General features: G+C 49.7%; 1 protein-coding gene across 3 annotated transcripts; it reads right to left on the bottom strand.

Moving 5' to 3' along the window:
* Nucleotides 1–2,705: 2,705 nt before the first annotated feature.
* RPAP1 (RNA polymerase II associated protein 1) lies at nt 2,706–22,497 on the bottom strand. 3 transcript variants are annotated; one of them, XM_010598357.3, is made up of 25 exons: nt 22,416–22,497; nt 17,775–18,030; nt 17,332–17,480; nt 16,978–17,067; nt 16,402–16,522; nt 15,596–15,817; nt 14,335–14,514; nt 13,167–13,282; nt 12,797–12,895; nt 11,170–11,271; nt 10,790–10,957; nt 10,356–10,538; nt 10,119–10,253; nt 9,849–10,019; nt 9,310–9,467; nt 8,735–8,893; nt 8,394–8,595; nt 7,892–8,001; nt 7,287–7,482; nt 6,883–7,035; nt 6,527–6,669; nt 5,199–5,955; nt 3,530–3,706; nt 3,316–3,375; nt 2,706–3,233 (listed from the first exon to the last, which is right to left on the bottom strand). In XM_010598357.3, exons 2-25 carry the CDS (start codon nt 17,953–17,955, stop codon nt 3,066–3,068), a joined length of 4,200 nt encoding a protein of 1,399 aa, XP_010596659.2. In that variant the 5' UTR covers nt 17,956–18,030; nt 22,416–22,497; the 3' UTR covers nt 2,706–3,065. The 3 variants fall into 3 exon arrangements, with proteins under 3 accessions (XP_010596659.2, XP_003418717.2, XP_010596660.2); XM_003418669.4 differs by having other exon boundaries at nt 2,706–3,215; XM_010598358.3 differs by having other exon boundaries at nt 22,362–22,475.
* Between the last annotated feature and the right edge of the window lie 3,234 nt (nt 22,498–25,731).

The raw sequence follows: 25,731 nt of genomic DNA, 5'->3' as shown, positions 1-25,731 counted from the left end.
CGCTCCCCCAGGCACCTGCACGGGCGTCTCTGTCTCTGAGTCAGGGCAGGAGCAATGGGGCGTGCTTCACCGGGGGGGGGGGGGGGGGGGGCGGGCGGGGCCAGGGTGGGTGAGGACGGAAATGTGGTAACACTCGGGCTCTTTACACTGCCAAACTGCCCCAAGTAAGGCATTTCAGTGTCTTTGACTTCGTGACTGCAAGGCTGCACCTCCCCAACACCCTCAGAAATGTGGATTTCTGACACAATTCCTTTGGACAACTTCTTACTGTGAAGTGGTGAAAGCCTGGGCCAGACGTCAGAAGATTGGCGGGTGAGTACCAGAATTCCTAGTCAGTGGGTGATGTTGTCAGGTCACAGCTGCTCTGAGAGTTTCCCCGCCATCTGTGAAGTCACGTGAAGGGATAGTGTGCTGTAAACCGCAGCAGCCTGTAACTGTGAGGTACCACTCAGCCTTCAGGTGGCTTTGTCTTCAGTCCTGGTTCTCCTGCTCAGAATGCTAATTTTAAAGGCTGAGGCCTGTGTCAGAGGAAAAGAGGAAGACCCTCAAGGAGGTGGATTGAGGACACCGTGGTGGCTGCAACAATGCTCTAAAGCATAACAGCGATTGTGAAGATGGTGCAGGACCAGGCAGTGTTTCGTTCTGTTATGCATAGGTTTGCTATGAGTTGGAACCGACTCGAGGGCACAACCACCACGAGACCTGTGTTTGATATAAAACGCAAAACCCAAACCCATTGCCTTAGAATCAATTCCGATTTATAGCAACCTTATAGGACAGAGTAGAACTGGCGCATAGGGTTTCCTAACCTTTTGGTTAGCAGCCTAATGCTTTACAACTGTGCCACCATGGCTCCGTGTTTAATATAAAGCACTCAAAAAAAGAAGCTATAGTAGTTCGCTACTTGGTAAAGTTTCTGAGTGTATTGTGCTAGATGTAGACAGAACAGTGATTTTGTAAAAACTCTGGCACCCATGCCCTAGTTAACTTTGCAGCTATCCCACTAAGAGGTCACAGGTGCCTGTAGGCTGGTGGTTCTAAGTATGGCTGATACCTTGACAGCACCATCAGCATCACCTGAGAACTTGTTAGAAATGCGAATTCTTGGGTTCCACCCTAGATCTACAGAAACTCTGGTGGTGGGGCCCAGCAATCTGTTTTAACACACGCCTCCAGGTGACTTTTGTCACATGCTGAAGATTGAATCCACCAGTTGCTCCTCGGAAACTCTGTGGGGCAATTCTACTTTGTCCTATAGGGTTGCTGAATTGGAATCGACTTGACAGCACACAACAACAACAAAGTGTTAAGAACTACTGTTATGTGTAGTTACAGCTTACATCAATTCTGACTCATGGCAACCCGATGTGTGTCAGAGTAGAACTGTGCCCCATAGGGTTTTCAGGCACTCCTCAGAAACTCTATGGGGCAGTTCTACCCTGTCCTATAGGGTCGCTATGAGTCAGAATCGACTCAACGGCGCTGGGTTTTTTTTATTATTTTCGAAGCAGATCACCATTCGTATATACAGTAGTTGCTTAATAAACCCTTTGGGATAATTCTGTGTTTAGCAGCCCCACTTATGGGGGGTGGGTTCTCTCTGCCCACTGGCAGGCCCGGGCCTGGTGCATTGCACTCACCCTCATGACCTGCAAAACACAATAACGGTACTTAATTCCTCATGACAAATGACAGTGTAAGAAAGCCTAAGTGCTAGCTAGGATTTAGACAACAGAACCTAAATAGAATAGGAATGAACCAGAATTTATGTTTTGACCCATTCCTCCCCAGCTCTTGCCTACCACCAATCAAGTTAACATTGGTAGTGGTGTTGTAGGACGCTGTACCAGTCTGATTTTTGGCTTCTCTGTGTCTCTGGATAACAGCTGATAGAAATAGTGGGTGTCATGGATTGAACTGTGTCCCCCCAACATATCTGCCAACTGGGCTGGGCCATGATTCTCAGTATTGTGTGACTGTCCACCATTTTATGTGATTTTCCTGTTTGTTGTCAATCCTATCACTGTGATGTAATACGATGAATTAGCGGCAGTTATACCGATGAGGTCTACAGGATTAGGTAGTGTCTTAAGCCAATCTCTTTTGAGATATAAAAAACAGAATGGCACAGAGACATGGGAACCTCATACCACCAAGAAAGCAGTGCCAGGAGCAAAGCGCATCCTTTGGACCTGAGGTTCCTATACTGAGAAGCTCCCAGACCAAGGGAAGACTGATGACAAGGACCTTCCCCCAGAGCTGGCAGAGAGAGAAAGCCTTCCCCTAGAGCTGGCACCTTGAATGTGGACTTCTAGCGTTCTGAACTGTGACAGAATAACCTTCACTTTGTGAAAGCCATCCACTTGTGGTATTTCTGTTACAGCAGCACTAGATGACTAAGACGGGCTCATAAGATGACTAGATACTGCCCTTATTAAGGACACCTATACTTCGATTGGTCTGCTCAGAAAGTCCTTCCAGAAGTGCCCCCGTTTCCAAGAGGACCGCTCTGGTCTGGCATTAGTCTGGAACGGGGATCCCCGTCCTTCCTGTCTGCAGATGTGGAGCTGGTTTTCACCTCCCACTCAGGACCCCTCCCCCAGCTCTGTCACAGCAGTCCTGATCCTCCCCCGGGATAACCCACCCGTTAATACCACTTCCAAACCAGCATATCTGAAATCAGTCCACATCAGATTCCCAGGAGATAAAAACAAATTTTTTTTTTATTTCAATGCACAGAAATAACATTCATATCCTGACTTGGGGGTGGGAGAAAAGGGAAGTGTATTTAGTTTGTCCTGTCCCCAAGGAGGAGGTGAAGGGCAAAGTCATCCTTCATTCCCACCACAGACCCTCAGAGGCCCTAGATCCTGAACTCTGGCTATCAGGATATAATGGTAGAGCTCACTCTGCTCCAAAGACACTCAAACAACCTGCCCCTAGGAAGGCAAGCCTTCTGCTCCTTTGTCTCCTGCCCACGTGAAGCCACTGTGTGTGGCCAGGTGGGCAGGTCTCTTGGTGAACCCCAGGAGAATGTAGCCATCTCTCCAATCGTAGCAGCTTTGCTAGGTTTCTGACACTCCAGTTTGGAGCGCTCCTGAGATAACTCTCTGGAGGTACTGCTGGCGCAGAGGGGGCAACTGAGGGTACAGCTCAAAGCCCTCTGGGAGGGCTGAATTGGGAAGCTTATAGTGGAGAATGTGTTGCCGGAGACCCTGTAAAGAGGAAAGAAACTTTAAGAAGTAGGTGATGAGATCTGCTGGGTCTCCAACCCCCAAGACCCTCTAGCCTCCCCCCTCCAGGATGTGCCCCTACCTCATCTCCCAGCAGCCAAGTTTTCTGCAGCATGCTCCTGCTGGCAGCCCTCACCTCATCCTGGAGGCAGAAAGAGGGAGAGGTGGCACTGGGCTGAGGGCTGGCACCCATAACTGGCCTTGCTCAGCCTTCACCTTTTCCCCCGGCTGGCCCAAAGGTAGCTCAGTTGATCACTCCCTCCCTCCCTCCCTCTGGAGATGGGATGGTAACTTACTGAGCACTTTGGATCCTGGGAGAAGATGAAGCTGTTGACATGAGCCAGAGCCACAGCATAGAGCACAGGGCACCAGCGTCGACAGAGTGCCCCAGTAACCAGGGCCCGGAAGTAGAGCTGCAGGAGGGCCAGGTTGCCTTCCGGAGGCTCGGTGTAGCACTCCAGGGCCACAGGCAGCTGTAATGGAACATGAGACATGCTGAGGTAAGGGAAGGAGTGTTTGTCACTGCACAGCACGGGCACATGAAACCTAATCGTGAAGGCAGAGGTCAGGCCTGGATAGGCCCCATCCCTCTCTATCACAAGGATCCAGGTGAAAGACTACAGAGCCAGAAAGCAGGGGACACTGGGAACTGGGTGAGAAGCAGCTATGAATTTCTACTGCCCATCACTATTTATTTAATCTATTTAAATTTGGAACTTTCAAAATATCATGTTCAACTGCTCAATGACATCATCAAACCTTGCCAAAGTTCATGTTCCTCAGACCAGTGATTCTCTTTCTAAAAAGTAATTCTAAATTCCACACAGCAAATGATTACCTGAGAAATACAAAGTTTATGTCCAATGTGGTTTATCATAGCATTACTTAAAATAGTAAAAAGAAAATAACTTACATGCCCACCATGGGGCTCTGAATAAAATTAATTGGGGCACACCACACAATGGTTTATGATATAATAATAAAAAGTGCTGATTTCTTAAGATATTTAGTAAAGTGGGAAATGCTTATGATGTAATGTTAAATGAAAAAAATACATTATGCAGAGTGATCTCACTTTTATAAAAATATTTTTATCATTAAAAATTAAAAAATGTATATTTTTACACTAAAAAGGACTGGGAAAAGATAAAATGTAAACAATTGTTACCACTTGGCAGTGGGATTATGGATGACTGTAATATTCTTTTTTAATTCCTTAAAATATTTTATATTTTCTTTTGAATTCTTTTTTATATAAAATATACATTAATATTTTATATAAACCTATTGAACATATTTATGAATTTAAATATTAAAACATATATATTTTAAATTCACCAAATAGATTATAACAAAAATAAAAACCAAATCTTAAAAAAAAAAAAAAAAAAGTAACTCTGCAGCTTTACAAGTTTAAACTTAGCCTAATAGTCAAAGCCCTCCAAGACTTCGCTTCTCAGCCTTGGTTCCAACAAGTTTTGAAAAAGAATCTCTGATCTAGCCACCTCCCTCCCCCCAACCCTCTGTCATACTCCTTCCTGCCTCTGAGCCTTTGCTCATGCTGCTCCACTGGGAACATTTTTCCTCCTTCTCGACAATTCAAATTCTGCCCAACCTTCAGTGCCCAAACTTCTCCTACAAAGACTTTTCTTTACGGGAAGAGCACTTTGATCTTTCCCTTCTCTGAATCCTGACCTGACACTTAAAGTCTGAACAATATAGGACTATGATGGTTTTTACTAAATCTCTTATCTGGATTGCAGCACCTTATGAGCAAGGAGCCATGCCTTGTTAATCACAGTGAACGCCTACTATATGCCAGATACTGTGTTAAACCCTTTTCATGGGTTCTGTTACTTAACCCTCTCAGAGAACCCTGGGAGGGAAGATGAGGATCCTGAGGCCCACCAAAGCACCTCACAGCTCAGCAGCGCCCCCAGGACTGCTGCCGGGCTGAGGACATACCTGGGTCAGAGGCAGGCCCAAAGCTCGCAAGGCTCCCACGTGTTCCCCAAAGAGGGCAAGGCGCAGGGTCACACTGAACCGACGCTGCAGGGGAAGGAGGACCAGAGCCCCAAAGAGGTGGTCTCCAAAAGACACGGCCTCAAAATGCTCTAGGAAGCTGGCATAGAGGTCAGGGAAAGATGTCAGGCCAGGAAGTGAGCAGTCCAGGTTGAGGTTTGGCAGGACTTGGGGCTGGCAGAGCCGGGCTAGCAGGCCTGCCACCAAACGCTGTATTGGGGTCTCCCGAAATAGCTCACTGTCCACCAGGAACACACACATGAGCCGTGCCAGACGGGCGGCAGGGGGCACAGCCCAGAGGGCCTGGGGGCGCCAGCTCTCCAGAACTAAAACCCACTGCAGGGCCCGTATGGCTGTGCCCATGGTGTCAGCAGGAGGGCGCCCCGAGGGGTTGTCTGAGGCCTGGTGGTAGAGATGGATCAATGGCAGGAAGGGCCAGTCAGTGGGCAGCAGTGGCTCTTTGGGCAGAGGCAGCAGCAGGGCTGGGAGTCGCCGTAGCTCCCCTCGGTACAAGGCCTGAGAGGCCAGCAGGCTGGCTCGGGCAGGTGAGCAGTGGATCAAGTAGCAGCTGCGGATGCTGGGGAGGTCCTGGCAGGCCTCAGCTAGCAGAGTCCCTCGCCCACACCCAGGGTCCCCATGGCTCCCTAGGCATAGCCGGTCCGAGAAGTCAGCTGCCTCCAGACCCCCTGATGCTCTTTCCCTGTAACAGACAGAACCCAAAAGCCAAAAATGAGGGCCAGAACTCAAGACCCAGAAGGCCTTGCCAGCTCTCTGGGGCTTCCCAGAGGTCCTAGGCCCAATCCTACTCCTCCCTACACCCCAGTAACGTCCCACGCAGTGTGTGCAGTAGTTAGGAGGTGGACACTAGAGTGAGCTGCCTAAGTTCAAGTTTACATAATTTCTCTGTGCCTTCGTTTCCTCCTAGTGCAATGGCGGTGATAATAGTACCTACGTTATGTTAAAATACAGATAAATACTTAACATGAGTGCCAGACCCAGAATCAGTACACAATAACTGTTAGCTACTACATGTATATGGCTTGTTTATACACCATTTTTAGGTCACACTGAATTCTCACTGTAATTCTCTGGTGTGGCTAGTCTCATCCTCACTCTACTCAAGAGGAAACTGGAGCTCAGACAGGTTAAGTATAATCTACGAAGAAAGAGAATTAAGCCCAGGTCTCCTGGCTCCAAACTCAGGGCTGCTCTGTCAACAACCGCAGCAGCCTCCCAAAGGTCTGAGTTGATGCCACCAACCCTAGACTTACGGGAGGAACTCTGGGCAGAATACGCAGCTCAGCAGCAGCTCATGGGCAAGGTGCTCGCTTCCGGGCAGCAGCCAGCTCAGCAAGGCCAAGGCCACGCCATGATGGAGGGCAGTACTGGTGGCTGGCACTGGTTGGAGCGCGGCCTGTGGGTGGAAAAGCAGGGAGTTGTTGAGCGGCAGGGAAGGGTATGAGAGGACAAAGCAGAGAAACGAGGATGTGGGGAAGACGGAAGGGCACGGACCCGGGGCACGTCTGAAGGAAAGCTGGAGCTGCGTGGCCTGGCGGGAGCAGCAGAAGTTCTAGGGAAATGGGAGGGGATAACAGGGCGGGGTGAACAGAGGTGCAGGGGAACCCACCGCTCTCTGAGCCAGGGAGAGTGCCAGGTACTGCAGGTGGCACTCATGGCGCAGGGCCCACGCTGAGAAAGCTGTGAGCCGTGGGGCAGCCACAGGAGCCACACACTGGAGGAAGTAGTCCTGGAGTCCTGGGGAAGCCAATATGGCAGCCAGCTGAGGAAAAGCAAGCTTGTCTGGTTCTAGAAATTGACATGGATCCCTTCTGTCCACCAGAAACACACACATGAGCCGTGCCAGGAGGCGGCAGGAGGTACACCCCAGAGGGCCCACTTCCTGGTCAAACTCAGAGAAATGGGTGCTGGCAGAAGAGGCCACCCTTCCCCAGTGGGTGCTCTCTCCCTTCCTTTCTGAATCCTGCCATCTTGGCCCCCTGCCTGGCCCCTCACTAGGCACCCAGGGCTTACCTGGCTACACAGCCCCTTGTGGATCTGAGACAGGGTATTACAAAGAGAGAGGAGGGCAGTGAGGAATGGGAAGGGTGAGGCTGCACCAGCCAGGCTGAGAGGGGGGCGGCCTCCTGCGCAGCCCAGCGACACGAGGCTGGGGAGGGCTTCCGGCGCCGGAGCACAGGACTGTGGATTGCAGAGAGGGGAGCAGCGCCTGTGGGCAGAGTACAGAAGCTGAGAAGGGGGTTGGCCTGATGTGTCAGCCTGGAAAAGAGCTACCTGGTTGTCTGTGACTAAGACCAGCAGGGGCTTGGCTGTGCAGATCAGCGCTCAAATTCCTGGGGTCTGGGGCCTGGCACTTGGTCCCCCAGGGCACAGAACTCTGTAGAAGAACAGGGGCCCTAGTGTGGATCTCAGAGGCCATCGCGACTGCTGCCTGCTAACGACTCAGGTTTTCCTCAGGTTGAAGGGTTCCACCCTGGGATGGGAAGGAAGCTGGACCTGGGAATCCCACAAGGAGGGAAAATGCCACGCCACCCATTACACATACACAGTATGCACCTAAGGGACTCCCACAAGGAGGGAAACTGCTCCTCCACCCATTACACACACACAGTACATACCTAAGGGACTCGCACAGGTTGCCCAGAGTGGGCTGGCTCAGCAGGGGAAGTAGCAGCTCCTCCGACAGCCGCTCCATGTCCTGAAGCCAATCTCCCGGGCACAAGCGTGGCTGGAGGACCGAGGGGCTCACTCAGCTGATTGCCTGGGACACCCATTCTCCTTAGAGCCTGTGTTCCCAGGTCAACCCCACGATTCTAAGAGCCCAAAAGACCCAGTCTGGAGCTTTTGCTTTCTGACCCCTTGGAGGAACAGAAGCCCTGAGCTGCTCTGGCACTTGTGCCTAGGGGCCTGAGAGCATAAAGGCTGCAGGAAAGCTGAGCCGCTGCGTGGGGGCTCTCTGGTCCCCACCAACATTTGCTCCTTGAAGCTCCACTGGGTGCTGAGGTGGCAAGAGGAGGAAAGGTAGGGGTAAGAAGGTGGGATGGTGGGAGTGGAGAGGTGCAGACAGAAAGGGAGCAAAAAGGGCGGGAGGCAGGACACATGAGACAAGGCCACACGCACTTGCTGGCTCCAGGCCTGGTAGTAGGCGCCCAGGAACAGCAGGCAGGCAGTGGGCACTGGGCCCAGAGCATTCCACATTGCAGGTCTGGGCAGCAACTTCAAGGTCTGTCTTAGACATGGCTCCACAAGGGGCCGGAGCCCAGACACCTGTGTCCAAGTGATCAGGGAAGGGGTGCCTGGCAGGCTGGCTTCAGCACAGTCACTACAGGAGTGCCAAAAAGGCCACAGTGAGGACCTGGCTGTCACTCCCCGCTAGGCTGCAGCCACCCTTGCCCTGGGAGGAACACTCCCTCCTGTCTTGGTAGGACTTCCCTGCCGTAGGCTCAGGGCGATGGGCCTACCTGATGGGCTCAGGGGCGGTGCTGCTGGCTGCCAGGGTCAGCTGGGTGAGGAGGGTGAGCAGTGAGGCTATCCGCTGCATGGCCAGGGGCCGAGCGGGCGGGGCGCCGAGCTCCTGTGGCACAGCCTGCAGTGCCTGCGCCAGCACTGGGTAGAGCTCCCTAGGGGAGAGCAGGTACTGACCCTCACCGTATGAGGGAGATGAAGACAGAAGGTATGGCCCCAACCAGGTGACTTGCAGTCTGGTTAGGGGGAATCAGGGGGGAGAAGGCCCTGAGGGCAGGGCATACTTGGAAGACTTCAAGAGGGAAGGAGGGCTGGGCCTTGAAATGGGAAGGGAAAGCCCTTCAAGGCTGCCCCCAACAGGAAATTCCAGTAAGTATCAATGTCTTTGTACACAGATGTGGTTAGCCCATGCTCATTCTACTCTCCCCTGGCTGGTCCTGATGCCCAGCCTTCCTCATACCCTGTGTCCTTTCTTACCCTCTCCCAGCATCCCTCTCAGGTGGGGACTTTGAGAAAGGCTGAGACATCAGGTTAGGGGTCTGTAAGGGGGCCTACTTCTGCCTCTCCTCACCTGTAAAGGTCACTGCCCTGGCCATAGGATGCAGCCACAGCCCACAGACGGAAGGCCTCAGTGCTCAGTGTCTCAGCTTCCTCTGGGGGCAAGGCCAGTTCCTGGGGAGCCTCAGCTATGAAGCGGCACAGGCGGCTCCGAAGATCAAAGCTGCTCAACTGGGGGTAGGCAGAGAGTTTGGGGGTCAGGGTTAGCACGGAGTCCACCCACCTGTCCTTCTCTTAGCAAACCCTTGCTGTCACCTTTTCTAGGCCTACTTAGAAACATGTGCTGAGTGCTTTTTTGTCCTTGGCTCTTTAGGTCCAGGGAACAGGGAGCCCTCCCCTTACAAAATGAGACAGGCTACAGGTCTACATGACACACTCGCCTCCAGGTGGCTAGGTTCCTCGCCTGGTGGTTTCTCTTGTATTCCTAAGCAACTGGCCCAGAGAGGGAGAGAAAGCTGGTAAGAGCTGGCCACCCAGCTTCCAAGGGCCATGCTCAGCCCCCAGCTCAGCCTTGTTACCCACCTCCCACCCACTGCCCTGCGTCCTGCTCACCAGCCGGGCAGCAATATTCCTACCGGCCGAGGCCAGGACACGGAACAGTTTCATGGCAGCAGAACAGGGCACTCCGTGCAGACTGGGGACAGGTCCCACCCCCACTGGCGCCCAGCTGGTAGGCAGGAACTCTTGAACCACGGTCTTTATCAGCCGAGGGCACTCCAGGACCTGTGGAGGGTGGGGGGAAAAGGGAGGTAGGGAGGTTGAGGGAGAAGACCAGACCTAGGCAGGCTCTCTGCCTGTTCGCTGCCCCATTCTCTGTCTTACCCTTGTGGCTGACTCTAGGGAATGACGGGCCAGGCGGATGAGCACGGCCAGGATGTCAAGGACCACTGCAGGTCCTGGGCAGGTCACCTCCAGCACATAGCGCAGCCGAGGCAGCAGGTTGGTGGCCAGGAGCCCCTGGGGACCAGAGAGATAAACCCACTGCCAAATGTAGCCAGGCCCAGGGCGCTGGGAATGAAGCTGGGCTGGGCCAGGCTCACAGCTGTCTCAGCACTTTACCTTGATGACATCATGTCGGGCCAGGTCAGGTGGAGGCCGGCCTCCTTCCTCAGGACTCTTCCTTTTTGCCTTTTCTGCTGGGGGCTCTTCACCCGCATCTTCGTCATCCTCATCCTCCTGTCTGGGCATCAGAGGGAACACCGAAGCGCCATGGTACCACGAGAAGGTGCTGTCTAGGAGCTCCTGCCAGAGGAAAGGCAGGGGTGGTGGGAATAAGAAGAGCTACCATGCCAGGGAATGGTGCACGAGTGGGGAGTGGAAACCACCCACAGAGAGTGCAAAGACAAGGCTTCTGGGCTTTGGGGCCTTAGTGAGGGTGATGCCTGCCATCACTCTGTCCTCTACTCAGCCTGGCAAAGTCTCTGCAGTGAGGGCATGGCCAGCATGAGGAGTTCAGACACTGATGTCTCCACGCCTACTCCGAGCCCTGTTACCTCATCTCCAGGAGCCACCAGCAGAGCCCGGAGTGCCTGCACAGCAGCTGCCAAGACCCCGTCCACTCTGTCATCCAGGGAGAAGCGTAGCAAGAAAAGGAAACCAGCATCCAAAAGGAGGTGCAAGACGCTGCCCACCAGCTGGCCGCCAAACTCTCCAGCCTGTGCCTGAGGGCAGGAGGATAAAACCTTGCTGACGATGCTGACATCTGTTTTTGCTCTAACTCCTCACTTGCCCACCTGTGACCCTGGGTTTGTTCTGTCCCTGTCTGACCCACAGCCAGCAGGTGTCTGGGCTAGTGAGTCAGAGTGAAATGGAAGGGAGGTGAGGAAGTCGAGAGTGCAGGGAGGGGCAGGGCCAGGGACCCACAGTCACTCACCCTGCTGATGACCTGGGCCAACACCTGCAGTGCTAGTGCTCTCTGCTGGGAAACCTGGCTGCGGGTCAGGTGGAACAGTTCCTGGAGGGAGTACCCTGCTCTCTGGGGCAGACACGACAAGTCAGAAGGAGCCAAGATGCTAGGCAGCACCCCAACAAATACCCAGCAGCCCCTCATGCCAGACACCAGTGAGGAGTCCAGGGAGAGACAAGGATAAGTTAGTGCTGCCTGCTGCCCTGCTCTCCACGGGGCCACAGCTGGTAGACAGGGCTTGCACACGAGCAAACACATTATTTGGCGGGTTGGGGGGAATGCAGTAATCCATGTCTAACTTGCAACCAGTGAATAGGAGAAAGAAGGGGGCTCTGGAAAAATGACCCGGTCTCTGTGAATGGGTGGAGCTTCAGTGGGTGGACGCAGCACAAAAGGCAAAGATAATCCCTGGAGGGGTCCAGGAACTGAGCCCTGCAGGTGTATGTGGGGAGGAGGCAGCAGAATGGCGAGGACTGAGGGAGGCAGAACTGTAGGGTCAGCGGGGATAGACTGTGGAAGACTTCCTTGACAGGTTGAGGAGCCAAGGCCTTATTCTGTGAGCAGAGGTGAGCCAAGCTTTCCAAAGCAAGGCATGCTCTGAGCTGGGCCACAGGAAATCAGCGTGTCATTCCATGGGGGACAGAAAGTCAAAGACACGGCAACTGAGCAGAGAAGCGCGAGCAATGTTCTCATCCAGGACGCATCATGGGGAGGTAATAGAATTGGCAAGTTCTGGTAACTAACATGAATGTGAGGGAAAGGGGAGAGAGATTTTGGGCCTTAGAAAACGAATGGACAGCAAGGCCACTGCCATGGACTGAAGTTTGTCCCCCCAAATGTGTGTATCAATTTGGTTAGGCCATGTGTGGTTGTCCTCCATTTTCTGGTTGTAATTTTATGCTGAGAGGATTAGGGTGGGATTGTAACACCACATTTACTCAGGTTACCTCCCTGATCCAAGGTAAAGGGAGCTTCCCTGAGGTGTGGCCTGCACCACCTTTTATCTCTCAAGAGATAAAAGGAAAGCGAAGCAGAGAGTTGGGGACCTCATACCACCAAGGAGGTGGCACTAGGAACAGGGTGCGTCCTTTGGACACGGGGTCCCTGCACCTGAGAAGCTCCTCAACCAGGGAAGATTGAGACCAAGGACCTTCCTCCAGAGCCGACAGAGTGAGAAAGCCTTCCCCTGGAGCTGACACCCTTAATTTGGACTTGTAACCCACTAACCCACTGCCATTGAGTCGATTCCGACTCATAGCGACTCTACAGGACAGAGTAGAACTGCCCCATAGGGTTTCCAAGGAGCACCTGGCAGATTCAAACTGCTGATCTCTTGGTTAGCAGCCACAGTACTTAACCACTACGTCACCAGGGTTTCCTGGTTGTAAGGTACTAGGCTGTGAAAAAATAAATTTTTCTCTGTTAAAGCAATCCACTTGTGGTATTTCTGTTATGGCAGCACTAGGTGACTAAGACAGCCATCAACTGGAACAAGAGCATAAGAGGTTCAAGGCCACTGGCTAGAGGTCCTTCTCCACATGGTTGTTAAAAGCACTTGCCAAGAAGTACCCAATCCCTGGGGCCCATCCCTCACCTCTGCCTCCTCTCCATGATGGTGCAGGCCCAGGTGGGTAGGCAGGTCCGCATTGTGGGCCAGTAACTCTCCCTGAAGACCAAACCGGGCCTGCATCCTCTAAGGGGAAGAGAAAGAGCGCGACGGGCTGGGGGACACAGCAACCTCCCCCTACCCACTGTTCACCTTTAATTCCAGGCCTTTCAGAGCTCAGTGCTGAATCCACTGCCGTCTGGAAAACTGGGTACCTCTGGCCTCGGGGACCAGGCAGGGTGGTGGGAGAGGAGGGTGGGTACAAAGGAGAAACGTCTCTCAGACTCAGGGGAAGAGACAGGCCTGGGTTCTGGGTGCAGGTGCAGGAGCATCCCTTTAGATGAGCTGGCCTCCTTACCTCCTGCGTCTGCTGTTGCCGGAGTGGTGGTAGGTCCTGGGTCCATTGGAGCTTCTCCAGCTCAACAGCGTCCATGTGCAGCCACTCTTTGTGGGGGGTCACAGGCAGGGCCGGACCTGGGGACGTGGGATCATGGGAGTATTCCCTGAGGGCCCAGCTCACTGGTACAGAAGTCCCAGCCATCACCCAGCAGCTACCACATCCATCACTGCCCCCAGGGCCTTGCCCATCTGCCCTCAGCTATGGCGAAATGGCATGGTCCAGGGGCTGGAAATCCAGGGAATTGGGCAAAAGTCTCAGATATGGCAGAACACACCCAGTCCTGGGCTCTAGCCCCTTGCTGACCCTAAGAGTTTGTTGGGAGGAAGAGGGGAAAGGGGAAGAGGAGGAGAAGTGGAAAAGAGGGAAGAAGAAAAAGGGAAGAACACATATCTGGGGGAAAATGGAGCTCTAGTACCCACCCTCTTAAGCCTCAGAACAGGGGAGTGGGGACAAGGAGGGGGCAGCCACACTGCCCAGGGGAGCAGGATGCAGAAACACACACCTGCCTCCTCCTCCTCCTCCTTCCTTACCCCTGCCCCTCCCCCACCCCAGCAGCTCAGCTGGCCTGGAGCTCCTCCGGAGGCAGGAGGCTTCTGGCCCTCATAATTCAATTTCTCCTTTTCTTAACCACTAATAAAATAATCCAGTTCCTGGGAAATGAGTGCTCCCACTGGCCTCTCTCCTGGTCTGGCATGTTCATACAGCCCTGCGTCAGACTCTTCCTCTCCCATCACCCTGGCCCTGGGAGCTGAGGCAGAAAGGACTGTGGATGGCTGGAGCCCGGCCAAAGCAGCTACAGCAAAGGCGGGGAGATGGTCTGCTGGAGGAGGAGGCCACTCAGCCATCACAGCCTGCCGCTGTGCCCCAGGGAAGATGGAGAAGGAGCAACAGGGCATGGAACAGAAAACACGTGCAGGAAGAAGACACACATTGGCAAATGACGGCTGATCTGAAGCCAGTAATGAGGGTTAGCGTTAGATGCCCAAGGACAGAAAAGCTTCTCTCCTCTCTCATTTGCCGCTGAGTCTGAAACGACCTGATGGCACCTAACAATAATACAACGATAGGAGAAAGGATACTTCCCTCTACTTTTCTCCCCCAAAGGATGTTCCCTTCTCCCCCCAACCTGGGGTTCCTGGCTCCAGTTCATCTTTCTTCCTGGGCTCACTGGCAGAAGTTGGCACAATGGGCTTCTCTTTGATGACCTCAGTAGAAGGTCCTCCTGGCCTCTGCATCTCTGTGGCCTTCTCTCCTGCTTGCTGCTGGGTGTGGCTGCGAGATCTTAAGAAGGCAACCAAGCCAGGATCTAGAGGGGGGGTGGAGGAGACAGCGTGAGTCCAGATCCTCCCCAGCCCCCTAAAACCTGCTGAATACTGGCCGCCTGTGCATGCCCAGGGTAGGACAAGCTGCTCCCCAGCCCTCGCCCAGCTTCCTGGGCGCTCCTGTGGCCCTTCTATAACCCTGCCTTCTCACAGCTGTGGAATCACTGGGGCCTGCCTGCCCACCTTGCCCGCCACCCCTCACCGTCCCCTGGTCCAAGTACCTACTCTCGTTCCTGTGCTTGGCCTCAGGCCAGATGTCTGAAGCAAGCAGCTGTGGAATCAGCAAATGAATGCTGACTATGGCCAGAGAGAAGACATTTAGAGGAACAATCCCTGATTTTCTCCCAACTAATTTATTTATTCACAAACATTTACTAAACATCTACGATACGCCAGGCTCTATGTAGGTACTAGATATATGGTAGAGAACAAGGCTGTCCTGGTGCTTACCCTTTCGGCAAGCAGAAACTTGGAAGAGGTATAGAACAGTATACCAGCTGCCATTAAGCTGATCCTGACTCATGGCAGCCCCACGTGTGTCACAGTAAAACTGTGCTCCACAGGGTTTTCAATGGCTGCTTGTTTGCGGGTAGATCACCAAGCCTTTCTTCCGAGGTGCCTCCAGGTGGAGCGCATTAACCATTTGTACCACCCAGGGACTCCAGTGTAGTGTAGTGTAAGAGAGTATACTACACCACAGTGTACAATACAGCGGATATTGTATCACAGCAGTAAGGTACACAAAGTAGAGCAAGACTACAGGGCCTGTGAGACGACACAGACCTGGGTTTAAATCTCATCCTTTCTTTACTGACTGTGTGGCCTGGAAGAAGAGTTTCTTAAAGCCTAGAGCCTCAGTTTTCTTCATAAGTAAAATGAAGTCAGTACCATGTACCTCACAGGACTAGTTTGTGGACAGAATGAAATCATGCGTATCAAGTACTCGGCACAGAGCTTGGCACAGAGTCTGCCTGGCACACAGTCGGTGCAGTCCCTTCCCAGTGCAGCCCCATACAGAGCCTGGCACACAGTCGGTGGCAGTCCCTCCCTGGCACGGTCCCATACCAAGCTGAGCAAGCAGGCGCTGCTGTTCCCACAGGATCTCCTCAGGAGGCATGGCTTGCAGTCTCGCTACATTCTCTTCATGGATGGTCTGGGCTTCCCGCTCAGCCTCCTGGCCTGTGAGCCCCTTCCCTGTGACCAGATGGGGTCCCTGGAAGCTGTGGGTGCTCCCTAGAAGCTGCTGGCCCTGGTCCCCAGGAGTGGGTGCCTCACATGTCACAACACCTGGAAAAGTATATGATCAGTCTCATGGCTTTAACTGGGTCGTCTGGCCTGGTTCCCTAACCCCATTAGACCTGGACCTTAGTCCTTAGCCTCACAGCTGTCCTGGGTAGACTGGAGATCCCCAAGGGCTGGCACAGGAGTCCAGACACTTGTAGAGTCGGGGGTTAGCCCCTCCATTCACTCTTTTCTTCGGACTTATGTGAGGTTTCCCTCAGAAAAATCCTAGTTTCCAACTCTTCTCCCAAATGTCTGGGTAGCCTTCTGCCTCTAACAGCCCAACCCCAGCAATTCCACTAATAATTTATGTCATTAAAAGAGTCTTGGCCTACAACTTTGCTTTCATATCTCTGCCAGACACTCTTCCTTTCTCCTTTTCTCTTAGGGTTAGGTAGCACCTGCCCTTCTCTGAGTCTAGGTGTTGCGCCCAAGCCTCCCACACTAAGCACCCGAGGTGAGGGCTGGGGATGATGTTCTCTCAAAATCACTCAATGCATTTCCCATTTGATACAGGGATGATGTACATCCAAAGACAACCCCGTGATCAGGTCTTCTAAAATGGCTGAGCCTCTTCAAACCCAGCTCACCCTCTGGTGGGTCCAAGGGAGGTACAACTTCCCCAATTGGTGGGACCCTGGCTTCAGACACCCTCCTTGCTGCGATTTCTTGGGCAAAGATGCTTCTCTTACCAGATATTGCTGGCTTCCCCTACGGGGCAGAAAGAAAGCCTGGGTTACTGATACCATTACCCCACTCTCCCCTCAAGCCCTGGTATCAAGGCCTCTGGAACAAAGAGATCAAGGGACTTATCTGTATGGGTCACAGCCCTGGCCTCAGGAAAGCAGGGCTCTAATGGGGTCACAGGCCTTTTAGCATGACAGACTTGGGTTTGATTTCTGGCTCTTCTGCCTATAAGATGTGTAGTGTTGGACAAGGTATTTACCTCTTTGGGGGCCTCAGTTTCCTCACCTGAAAAATGGGGACAATGATACCTACCTTACAAGGTGGTTACAAGCATTAAATGAGGTAATGTGTTTAAAGTGCTGAGTATGGTGTTGCTTTGTAAATGGGAAAGCTTATCATTACTAAGACTGTCTACCTGGGGAAGATGCGCTATGAGGCTCACCTGTCTCCTAAGCATATCTAGGGTTACCCCTGCCTACCTGTCTCTCCTGTGAGCGATGGAAAACAAGGGGGAAAGCAACACCGCTGGACACAGGCAGTTTCACGGCCTCTGAACTTGTATCTCGTTCCTGCAGCAACAAAGCACAAAGTAGTGAAGACATAGGGACTTCCCGAGGCTGGATCCTACCCCCCTAGGACCAAAGTTCTTCACTCTGGGGGGTCAGGAACCATCTCACTTCTCAGGGCACAGGATCTATTCAGCCCCTAACCTGACTGAGGGAGGAGTAAGTCCTACCGTTTGGAGGTACCCTCCACCCATAAGGCTCACCACCCCGGCCACTATCCTTGGCGCTCTAGGGCGCCTTGTCCCCCTCAGCCGGGTTGAGACGCACAATAATCTTAGTCAAGACAGCAGTGATGTGCTCATCATGCCTGTTCAGCCTCTCCTCAGGGTCATCATCCTCTGGCAGGAGGCAACCAGCGCTGGGCTTCGCTCTCTTTGGGGGAGCAGGAACCAGAGCTGGGGGCAAATCTGGGAGATCTAAGGGAAAAAAAACTATACGTGAGGATACTCATCCCTCCCCAGGAAGAGACTCACGGCTGGGAGGGAACAAAATAAAGGGAGCCATTGTGTGGCCCTGGCTCAAGCTGCGTAAACTTGGGCAAGATATTTAACCTCTCTGAGCCTGTTTCTTCATATGGAAGATGGGGTTGTAGCAACAGAGGCTATGCAGTGTCTGCAATAACGACAGGGCAGAGCCAGTCACATCAGAAGAGAGATGGGCCCAAGGCAGCACCTTCTCTCCCACTCAAGTTCAGACCCACAGGCACTCACTGTCCAGCATCACCACGTCCCGATGATCCTGCCGTGGACGCTGGTCAGCGTTAGCATCGCCCCCTCTCCTACTTCCTTTCTTGAGCAAGCGTACCGCTGGGGCTGTACCAGCTGCCAGAAACTGACTCTGGAAGCGTAGCAGGTCCGCCTCAGATTCCCCTGGCTTTGGTCTCGACAGCATCTTGTCACTGCAACTGCCTCCTCAGTGCAACCCTTCCCAGCAGTGCTTCGGGGTGGGGATTCTCTCTCACTCGCCCTAAAATATGAATAAATACGATGGGCCCTCTGCCACTGAAACCTGATTCCCTTTATTGTGCATCAGAAACCAAAACCAAAAACCAAACCCATTGCCATTGAGTTGATTTTGACTCATAGGGATCCTAAAGGACAGAGTAGAACTGCCCCACAGAGTTTCCAAGGAACAGCTGGTGGATTTGAACTGATGACCTTTTGGTTGGCAGCTGTAGCTCTTAACCACTGTACCACCAGGGCTCAGAAAAGACTCTCTTTCTTCCTGGGATCCATGTAAACTCATCCCTCCTCACTCATAACTTATTGCCATGCCCTCCTTACCCAGCCCTCCCTGATATCATCGGTCTAGTAGCAAATTTACTGTCAACTTAGGCTGTTAACAATCTGATGATGATAACACTCTCAGGAACCAACAACAGTGTTCCTCAGAAAAACGCCATCAGAGGCCAAGTGAATAAATATGTCATAACAGGGAGGGGTGATTCTCTATCGAACTGGAAAGAACATGCCTGGCCTAAAAGTGCTCAAACTATTAATAACCTTGGGCTGTAAAGTTATCAATACACAAAAAGCAGTTGTATTTCCATACACTTAGCAAAGAACAATCAGAAAATGAAATTAAGAAAACAAATCCAGTTAAAATAGCATCAAAAAGGATAACGTACTTAGGAATAAATTTAACCAGAGGTAAGACTTGTATACTGAAAACTATAAAGCATTGTTGAGAGAAATTAAAGGCAACCTAAATAAATGGAAAAACATCCCATGTTCATGGATTGGAAGATTTAATGTTACGATGGCAACACTCCTCAAATTGATCTATAGATTCAATGCAATCCCTATCAAAATTCTAACTGGGTTTTTTGCAGAATAGACAAGCTGATCCTAAAGTTCACATGAAAATGCAAGAAACACAGAAAAAAAAAAAAATTGGGGAGCCTCACACTTCCCAACTTCAAAACTTCACTACAAAGCTACAGTAATCAAGACTGTGAGGTACTGGCATAAGGACAGACATACAGATCAATGGAGTTGAGAGTGCAGAAATAAGCTCCTACATCTATGGTCAACTGATTTTCAGTGAGGGTGTCAAGACAATTCAATGATGGAAAAAATAGTCTTTTCGACAAATAGTGCTGGGACAGCTGGATATTCACATGCAAAAGAATGATATTAGAACCCTACTTCATACCAAACGCAAAAATTACTCAAAATGGACACGCAACCCAAATGTATGGGAAGCGCTGAAACTATAAAGCTCTTAGAAGAAATAAAGGTGTAAATCTTTGTGACCTTGGCTTGGCAATGGTTTCTTAAATATGCCATGAAAAGCAACTAAAGAAAAGATAGATAAATTGGACTTCATCGAAATTAAAAACTTTTGCGCATCAAAGTAAAAAGATAAATTACAGAATGGGAGGAGAAATTTGCAAATCGTATATCTGATAAGGGAACTTGTATCCAGAATACAGAAAGAACTCTTAAAACTCAACAACAAAAAGACAAACAACCCAATTAAAAAACGGGCAGAGGATACGAATAGACTTTTACCAAAGATATACAATAGGGCAATAAGAAATGAAGATGCTCAACATCATTAGTCATTAGGGAAATGACAAGACGATCACATGAGGGTGTGACTATAAAAAAAATGATCAGACAGTACACAATACTGGGGAAGCCAGCGCAACCTGTACAAGGCAAGGTCATGGTAGCTCCGTAGGCATATCCAAACTCCCTGAGCAACCGAACTGCTGGGCTGAGGGCTGTGGGGACCATGGTTTCAGGGAACACCTAACTCAACTGGCATAGCCAGATGTTCTACATTCTACTTTGGTAAGTAGTGTCTGGGGTCTTATATGCCTGTGCAGCCATCTAGGATACTCCACTGGTCTGAATCCTTTGGGAGCAAGGAATAATGAAGAAAATTAAAGACATGAAGAAAAGATTAGTCCAAAGGACTAATGGACCACATCTACTATGGCCTCCACCAGGCTGAGTCCAGTACAACTAGATGGTGCCCGGCTATCACCACTGACTGCTCTGACAGGGATCACAATAGAGGGTCTTGGAAAGAGCTGGAAAAAAATGTAGCACAAAATTCTAATCAAAAATAAAGACCAGACTTGCTGGTCTGACAGAGGCTGGAGAAACCCTGAGCGCATGGCCCCCGGCCACCCTTGCAGCTCAGTAGCGAGGTCACTCCTGAGGTTCACCCTTCAGCCAAAGATTGAACAGGCCCATGGAACAAAACAAGACTAAAGGGGTGCACCAGCCCTGGGGCAGGGACTGGAAGGCAGGAGGGAACAGGAAAGCTGGTAATAGGGAACCCAAGGTTGAGAAGGGAGAGTGTTGACATGTTGTGGGGTTGTTAACCAATGTCATACAACAATGTATGTACTAACTGATGGGAAACTAGTTTGTTCTGTAAACCTTTATTAAAGTTCAATTAAAAACATAAATAAAATGGAAATAAAAGAGCAGCCAGACTGAAAAAAAAAAAATTATCAAAGTCTTTTGCTGTTTTCTTTTTTTTTCTGAGTTTACTCTGGGGAGTGGGGTATACAAACCAAAACCAAGCCCCGCTGCCATCAAGTCGATTCCAAGAGTATGGAAATACAAGGAAATGTACATAAGATCCAGTCTCTGGGTTTAAGGAGCTTACTGAGGAGACAAACACAGACCAAGCCAAAACTCTGGATCTTTCAGTAATTTCCTATTTCATTATTTCTCTTTCCCCTCATAAGCCTAGAAATTAAAAGTCTGTAGTTCAAATGGCATGCCTAGATTGCAAGTCTTCCTTTAATCAAATTTATCCCAATTTGGGGGGGGTGGTGGTATGGTAACCACACATATGCATTAAAAAGGCTGAAAGCAATACATCTTGGTGATAAATGAATCACAAAGAAAACTGGTGCTACAGGATTTCAGAGTGGGAGTAATTACTATAGGCTAGAAACCAGGCTGAATATTGAAAACTTAGATAAAGCAGTGAAGAGATGGAAGTAGATGAAGTGTGCAAAGACCTGTCTACAACTTTGGGTCTTAACTTTGGCACAGAACTTGTAATTAGTAGATAAAATATTTGTAGACTGACAGCAAAGAACATACATAGATGTGTCTCTTCCTGGATGGGTAGTAAACAGCTCTGGAAATGGACTGTCTGTATACAAGTCCAGGCTCTGCCATTTACTAATTGTGTAATTGTAGGCAACTTACTCTACCACAAGTTACTGTGCCTGTTCTCTCATCTGTAACATGCACGTAATTATACCTATTTCATGAGTGAATGAATATATGTAAAATAATTAGAATAGCATTATACATATTAAGTATGAAAATATTAATTATTATCGTGATTTATTTGTACACCCAAAAAACAATTAAACCAGATCTAATTGCCAGGCAGCCTTGTCGACATGGGGAAAAAAAATTCCCTACCCCAGTGTGCACCCAAGGGGCCAAAGGAAGGCTGAACTGGATGAAGGGAGACTCCACAGTACATTAATAATTCACTTCTCTAAGATTCTACATGAGGAGAAACAATTTCCCTTATTAATCCATGGATTGAAGTGACCCAAAAGTGAAGCTCAGCCCACTTCACAAGAGGGGACCAGAATCTCCTCTGTAAAGGGAGTTAAGATTGTTAGAGCCATCAGCTTTAAAATCAATAGCCAGAAGTCAAATACTGGGTCCACTACTCACTATTTGCTCGAAAACGGGCAAGTTACTTAACCTATCCAGAGTCCAGCTTCCACAAACGTACAATGTGGATAGTAACAGGTTCTATGTAAGAGGAATTTTGTGAAGATTCAACTGACAATGCACGAAAAGCTCCTGCCACAGTGCCTGGTAGTCACATAAATAAACCTCGTAGATGACAACAATTATTTTAGTCTTAAGTAAAGCCACCAATATATTTTCCCACAAACTCCAGGGATGATTTGTATAGAATCAAACCATGCTAGAGTAATAACATCTTGAACTATTTAAGGAAAATTCCCCTGCAACGTAGTACTAACAACAGACAACCGGATTTTCTCGGGTTGCCTTTTAGGCGTCTCTGGAGCTGTATTACGTTGCAGCCTGTATTACGTTACGTCCAGCGCCAGGCGTACCCCAGAGTCGGGACCAGCGACTGTCCCCTGGGCTCTGCAATCGGGGGTGCTAGCTAAGCTAAACCACCAGCGTTAGAACGAGACTTCAACGCCTGTCAGCCTGTGTTCGTGGATGGAGGGCCGTGCCTAGGATCTCCGCACCGGAAAGGCCGCGGAAGCTCCCGTACAGAACAAAACCCTCGGACAGGCTCCGACAAAGGCACCAAACATCCCGCACCTGAGCCCTCCGCCTGGGTCCCCTGAAGCCTGTGCCTCCAACATCACCACCTACTTGCTCTAGGCCCTCATGGGCGCCGCCATCTTGCCTCGCAAGAGCCGCGCTTCCGCCGCCGCCAGATTTCAGTTTCCGTTCCGCAGCCCGGCCCCGCCTCTCCCGGACTTGGCTCCGCCCACCCCCAGGCTCGCTTGCCTGGCGTCGCCAACAGGTGAGCGCGAAACTGCCTAGCCGCGGTGCCTTGCCCTGTGTTACCCCACTACATAAGCGTTATATCGACACCCAAGACACATATCGTTCTGATGTATAGCAGACACAGGCCTTCTACACATACTGTACACCCGTGACAGAGGCAAAGGGCTTCTCGGAAGTCCGTCTGCACGCACTCTGCCGGGTAACCACAGCCTATACCCCGCAACCACATCCACCGGTAGCCAACCCACAGGTACCTATACACACACCAATGAGACCTCCTGAAATGTTTATGAGCGAGCAAGAAGATAATCAGGAAAAAGGTGAGGCGAGACCCAAGAAAAGAAACACTGTCCCGAGCGCTGCAGGAATGGTGGGAGTGAGAAGAGAGAAGAAAACAACCTCACTGTCTGGAAGGTTATCCCCTTCCAGAGCTTCCTGCCTTTTGTTTCATGCCACTCTCTCTTATTGGAAATCATTCTTCTTTAACCCTACCACCCCTACCCAAAATCAACTCTAAAACCTTTGCCAGCCAAGCCTTACCTTCAGTGCAATCATCTGGAATCTTACCTCCTCCTCCACTTTTTTGGCCTGTTTGGAATGCACTGCCTACCATGGCTGCTTACCTTGTCACAATCCTATGTCCCGTTTCCTTGAATAGACTTGAGGGCACCAGGCCATCTCCTTCTTTTGCATCCTTAACTTCAACACCCAGCATATGCACATAGTACCTTAGTAAGTCATTGCTTGGTTGAAGGACTCTGTGCCATCTAGGGCAGCCAAGGTTAGTCCAGTAGTTCTCAAACCTTAGTGGACGTCAGAATCACCAAGGATCTTGCTAAAAACAGAATACTGGGCCACGCCCCCAGAATTTCTGATTCAGTAGATCTGAAATGAGACCCAAGACTTTTTATTTCTAACAAGTTTCCAGGTGATGCTTCTGGCCCAGGACTACAGCAGATTTATGGAATCCTTAAGTTCTCTGGTCCTCAACCACAACAGTAAATTTTAGCTAATAGGATTTAGCCAACCTTAGGGCCCAAAATCCTTTAGGACCTGACCACAATTAAACAATGACGGTATGGGGGGTGAGAAGAGCCAAAAATGCAGAAAGAATGATAGTAGAAAATTGCTGTTTGAAACCATTAATGAAATAATGGCTGTAAGCAATAATCATTGATGACTGCTAAAATTATTAGGTGAAAAATTAATGAACCCACTGATGTATCTTTTTTTCTAAATTTTAATTAATTTTGTTGTTGTTGAGCCTACTGACGAACCTTAACATCTTTAAAAGTGAAACAACTGAACATAATGTGTCTCCAGATGGCACGCAATTGAAAGTAGAAAATACCACCTAAGAAGACTTCTTGCTAAAAAAATTGAACCTGAATCTGATCAAACCTCTAGATCTAACTGCCACCACCCCACCCATTGCTGTCAAATTGATTCTAACTTACAGTGACCCTACAGGACAGAGTAGAACTGCTTCATAGAGTTTCCTAGGCTGTAATCTTTATGGAAGCAGATTGCCACATCTTTCACCTGTGGAGTGGCTGGTGGGCTCAAACTGCCAACCTTTCAGTTAGCAGCTGAGTGCTTAACTTCTGTCCCACCAGCACTCCTTCATCTAACTACCAATCAACAAGAAATCTGAGTGATAGAAGAACATGTTAAATGATAGCACAATAATTAAATCCAGATTGTGGAAAATTCTACAAATGATTAAGTTTCTTCTATAAATTGCATGGCCAGGAAAGAAGGAGGACCTCTTATAGATTAAAAAAAATATGCCTATCAATTAGCCATGGGGTGGGTTTGAACTGTCGACATTTTGGTTAGCAGCCAAGCACTTAACAGTTTGTACCACCAAGGCTTCTTATGCAGAAAAAAAAAAAAAATGCAGAAGAATAAGTCAAATGTACTTTTATAATTTTGGTTACGGGTTATAATCCAATATTACTCCCCCCACACATTCTTCCTGTTTTGGTCACTGGGAGCTTTTTCATTTGACTTCTGTGTCTCTTTGATGTACCCATCTTTATATTTTGAGCGCCACTCATTTTTTAAGCATTTCCTTACTTTCTGGCACTTAAAAGATGCACCAGGCTTAGTCCTAGGATCATCTATTTATCCAAGTGTCCCTATTTCCTTTTATTGGGGAATATTATTAGAAACCAAGGTCTTGGTGCAGGTGTGCTTATTGCTATCGGGGTATCTTGCTTCTAAGCTCTCTGAGCTGACAGAACTAGGAAATATATGTGTATATGTGTAGGTAAATATTGTATACACACAAGTCTGTAAATACTTCTACATGTAATCACCTGTATCTATATATGGATGAGGTTTTTTCTTAAAGTCTGTTACAGATACATATTGCAATATATACTGCTGAAATGATAAATGATTAGGATTTGCTTTGAAAAACTCCAGCAAAACAAACAAAACAAAAAAAAATGCAAAATAAAAAAAATGGAACACAATTAATTAAGATAGTCATTGAAGCAGGATGACAGGTATATTGGGGTTCATTATATTGTTCTCTACATGTGTGTATGTTTGAAATATTCCAAAATAAGAAGTTTAAAAAAAACAACTAGAGTCAGAAAAGCCTTATTTACCAGGTCTCAGTTAAAGAGGGCCAGATAGAGACACACAGAGAGCCAGATATAGGCCATTAACACACACAGGCAAAACTTTTTTTCTCAGGGGCATTCCTAGGTGAAATTTTGAAGAGGACAGTTTTTCTTCCACATGTCTCCCTGCCCTTTCAGAAACCCCAAACTTCTTGCTGTCTGCCTACTTCCTAAATCTGCTTTTAGGGAAAATTCTGATAACCTGTAAGTCCCTCTGTGACCGTAAGTCAAAGTGTGGTCTCTTCTGGGAATTTACCTTTCTGCTTTGTCTTCAACTGGGAAAGGAATGACATTATTTTTAGTTTAGGAATTTCAGACAGTGGGTATTTGGCAGCTATAGGAACAGTCCCCTGTGCCCCTGGCACATCTGTGGGTGGCTTTTCCCCAAATCCCCAAGGCACAGATTCTCTCCTTTCGCTAAGGTGATGAGCAATGTATTATGTTCCGTAAGTGGAATTTGCCAACTCTCATCTCTTGAATCAACAGTTGGGAAAGAACAGATCCGTGGTCACAGGGTCAGTGAGAATGATGTGACTTCATGGCTC

This window comes from Loxodonta africana, chromosome 10 (assembly GCF_030014295.1).
Source record: "Loxodonta africana isolate mLoxAfr1 chromosome 10, mLoxAfr1.hap2, whole genome shotgun sequence".
NCBI classification, from domain to species: Eukaryota; Metazoa; Chordata; class Mammalia; order Proboscidea; family Elephantidae; genus Loxodonta; species Loxodonta africana.
The sequence above is the reverse complement of the archived record's forward strand: the minus strand, read 5'-3'. Positions and strand labels throughout refer to the sequence as shown.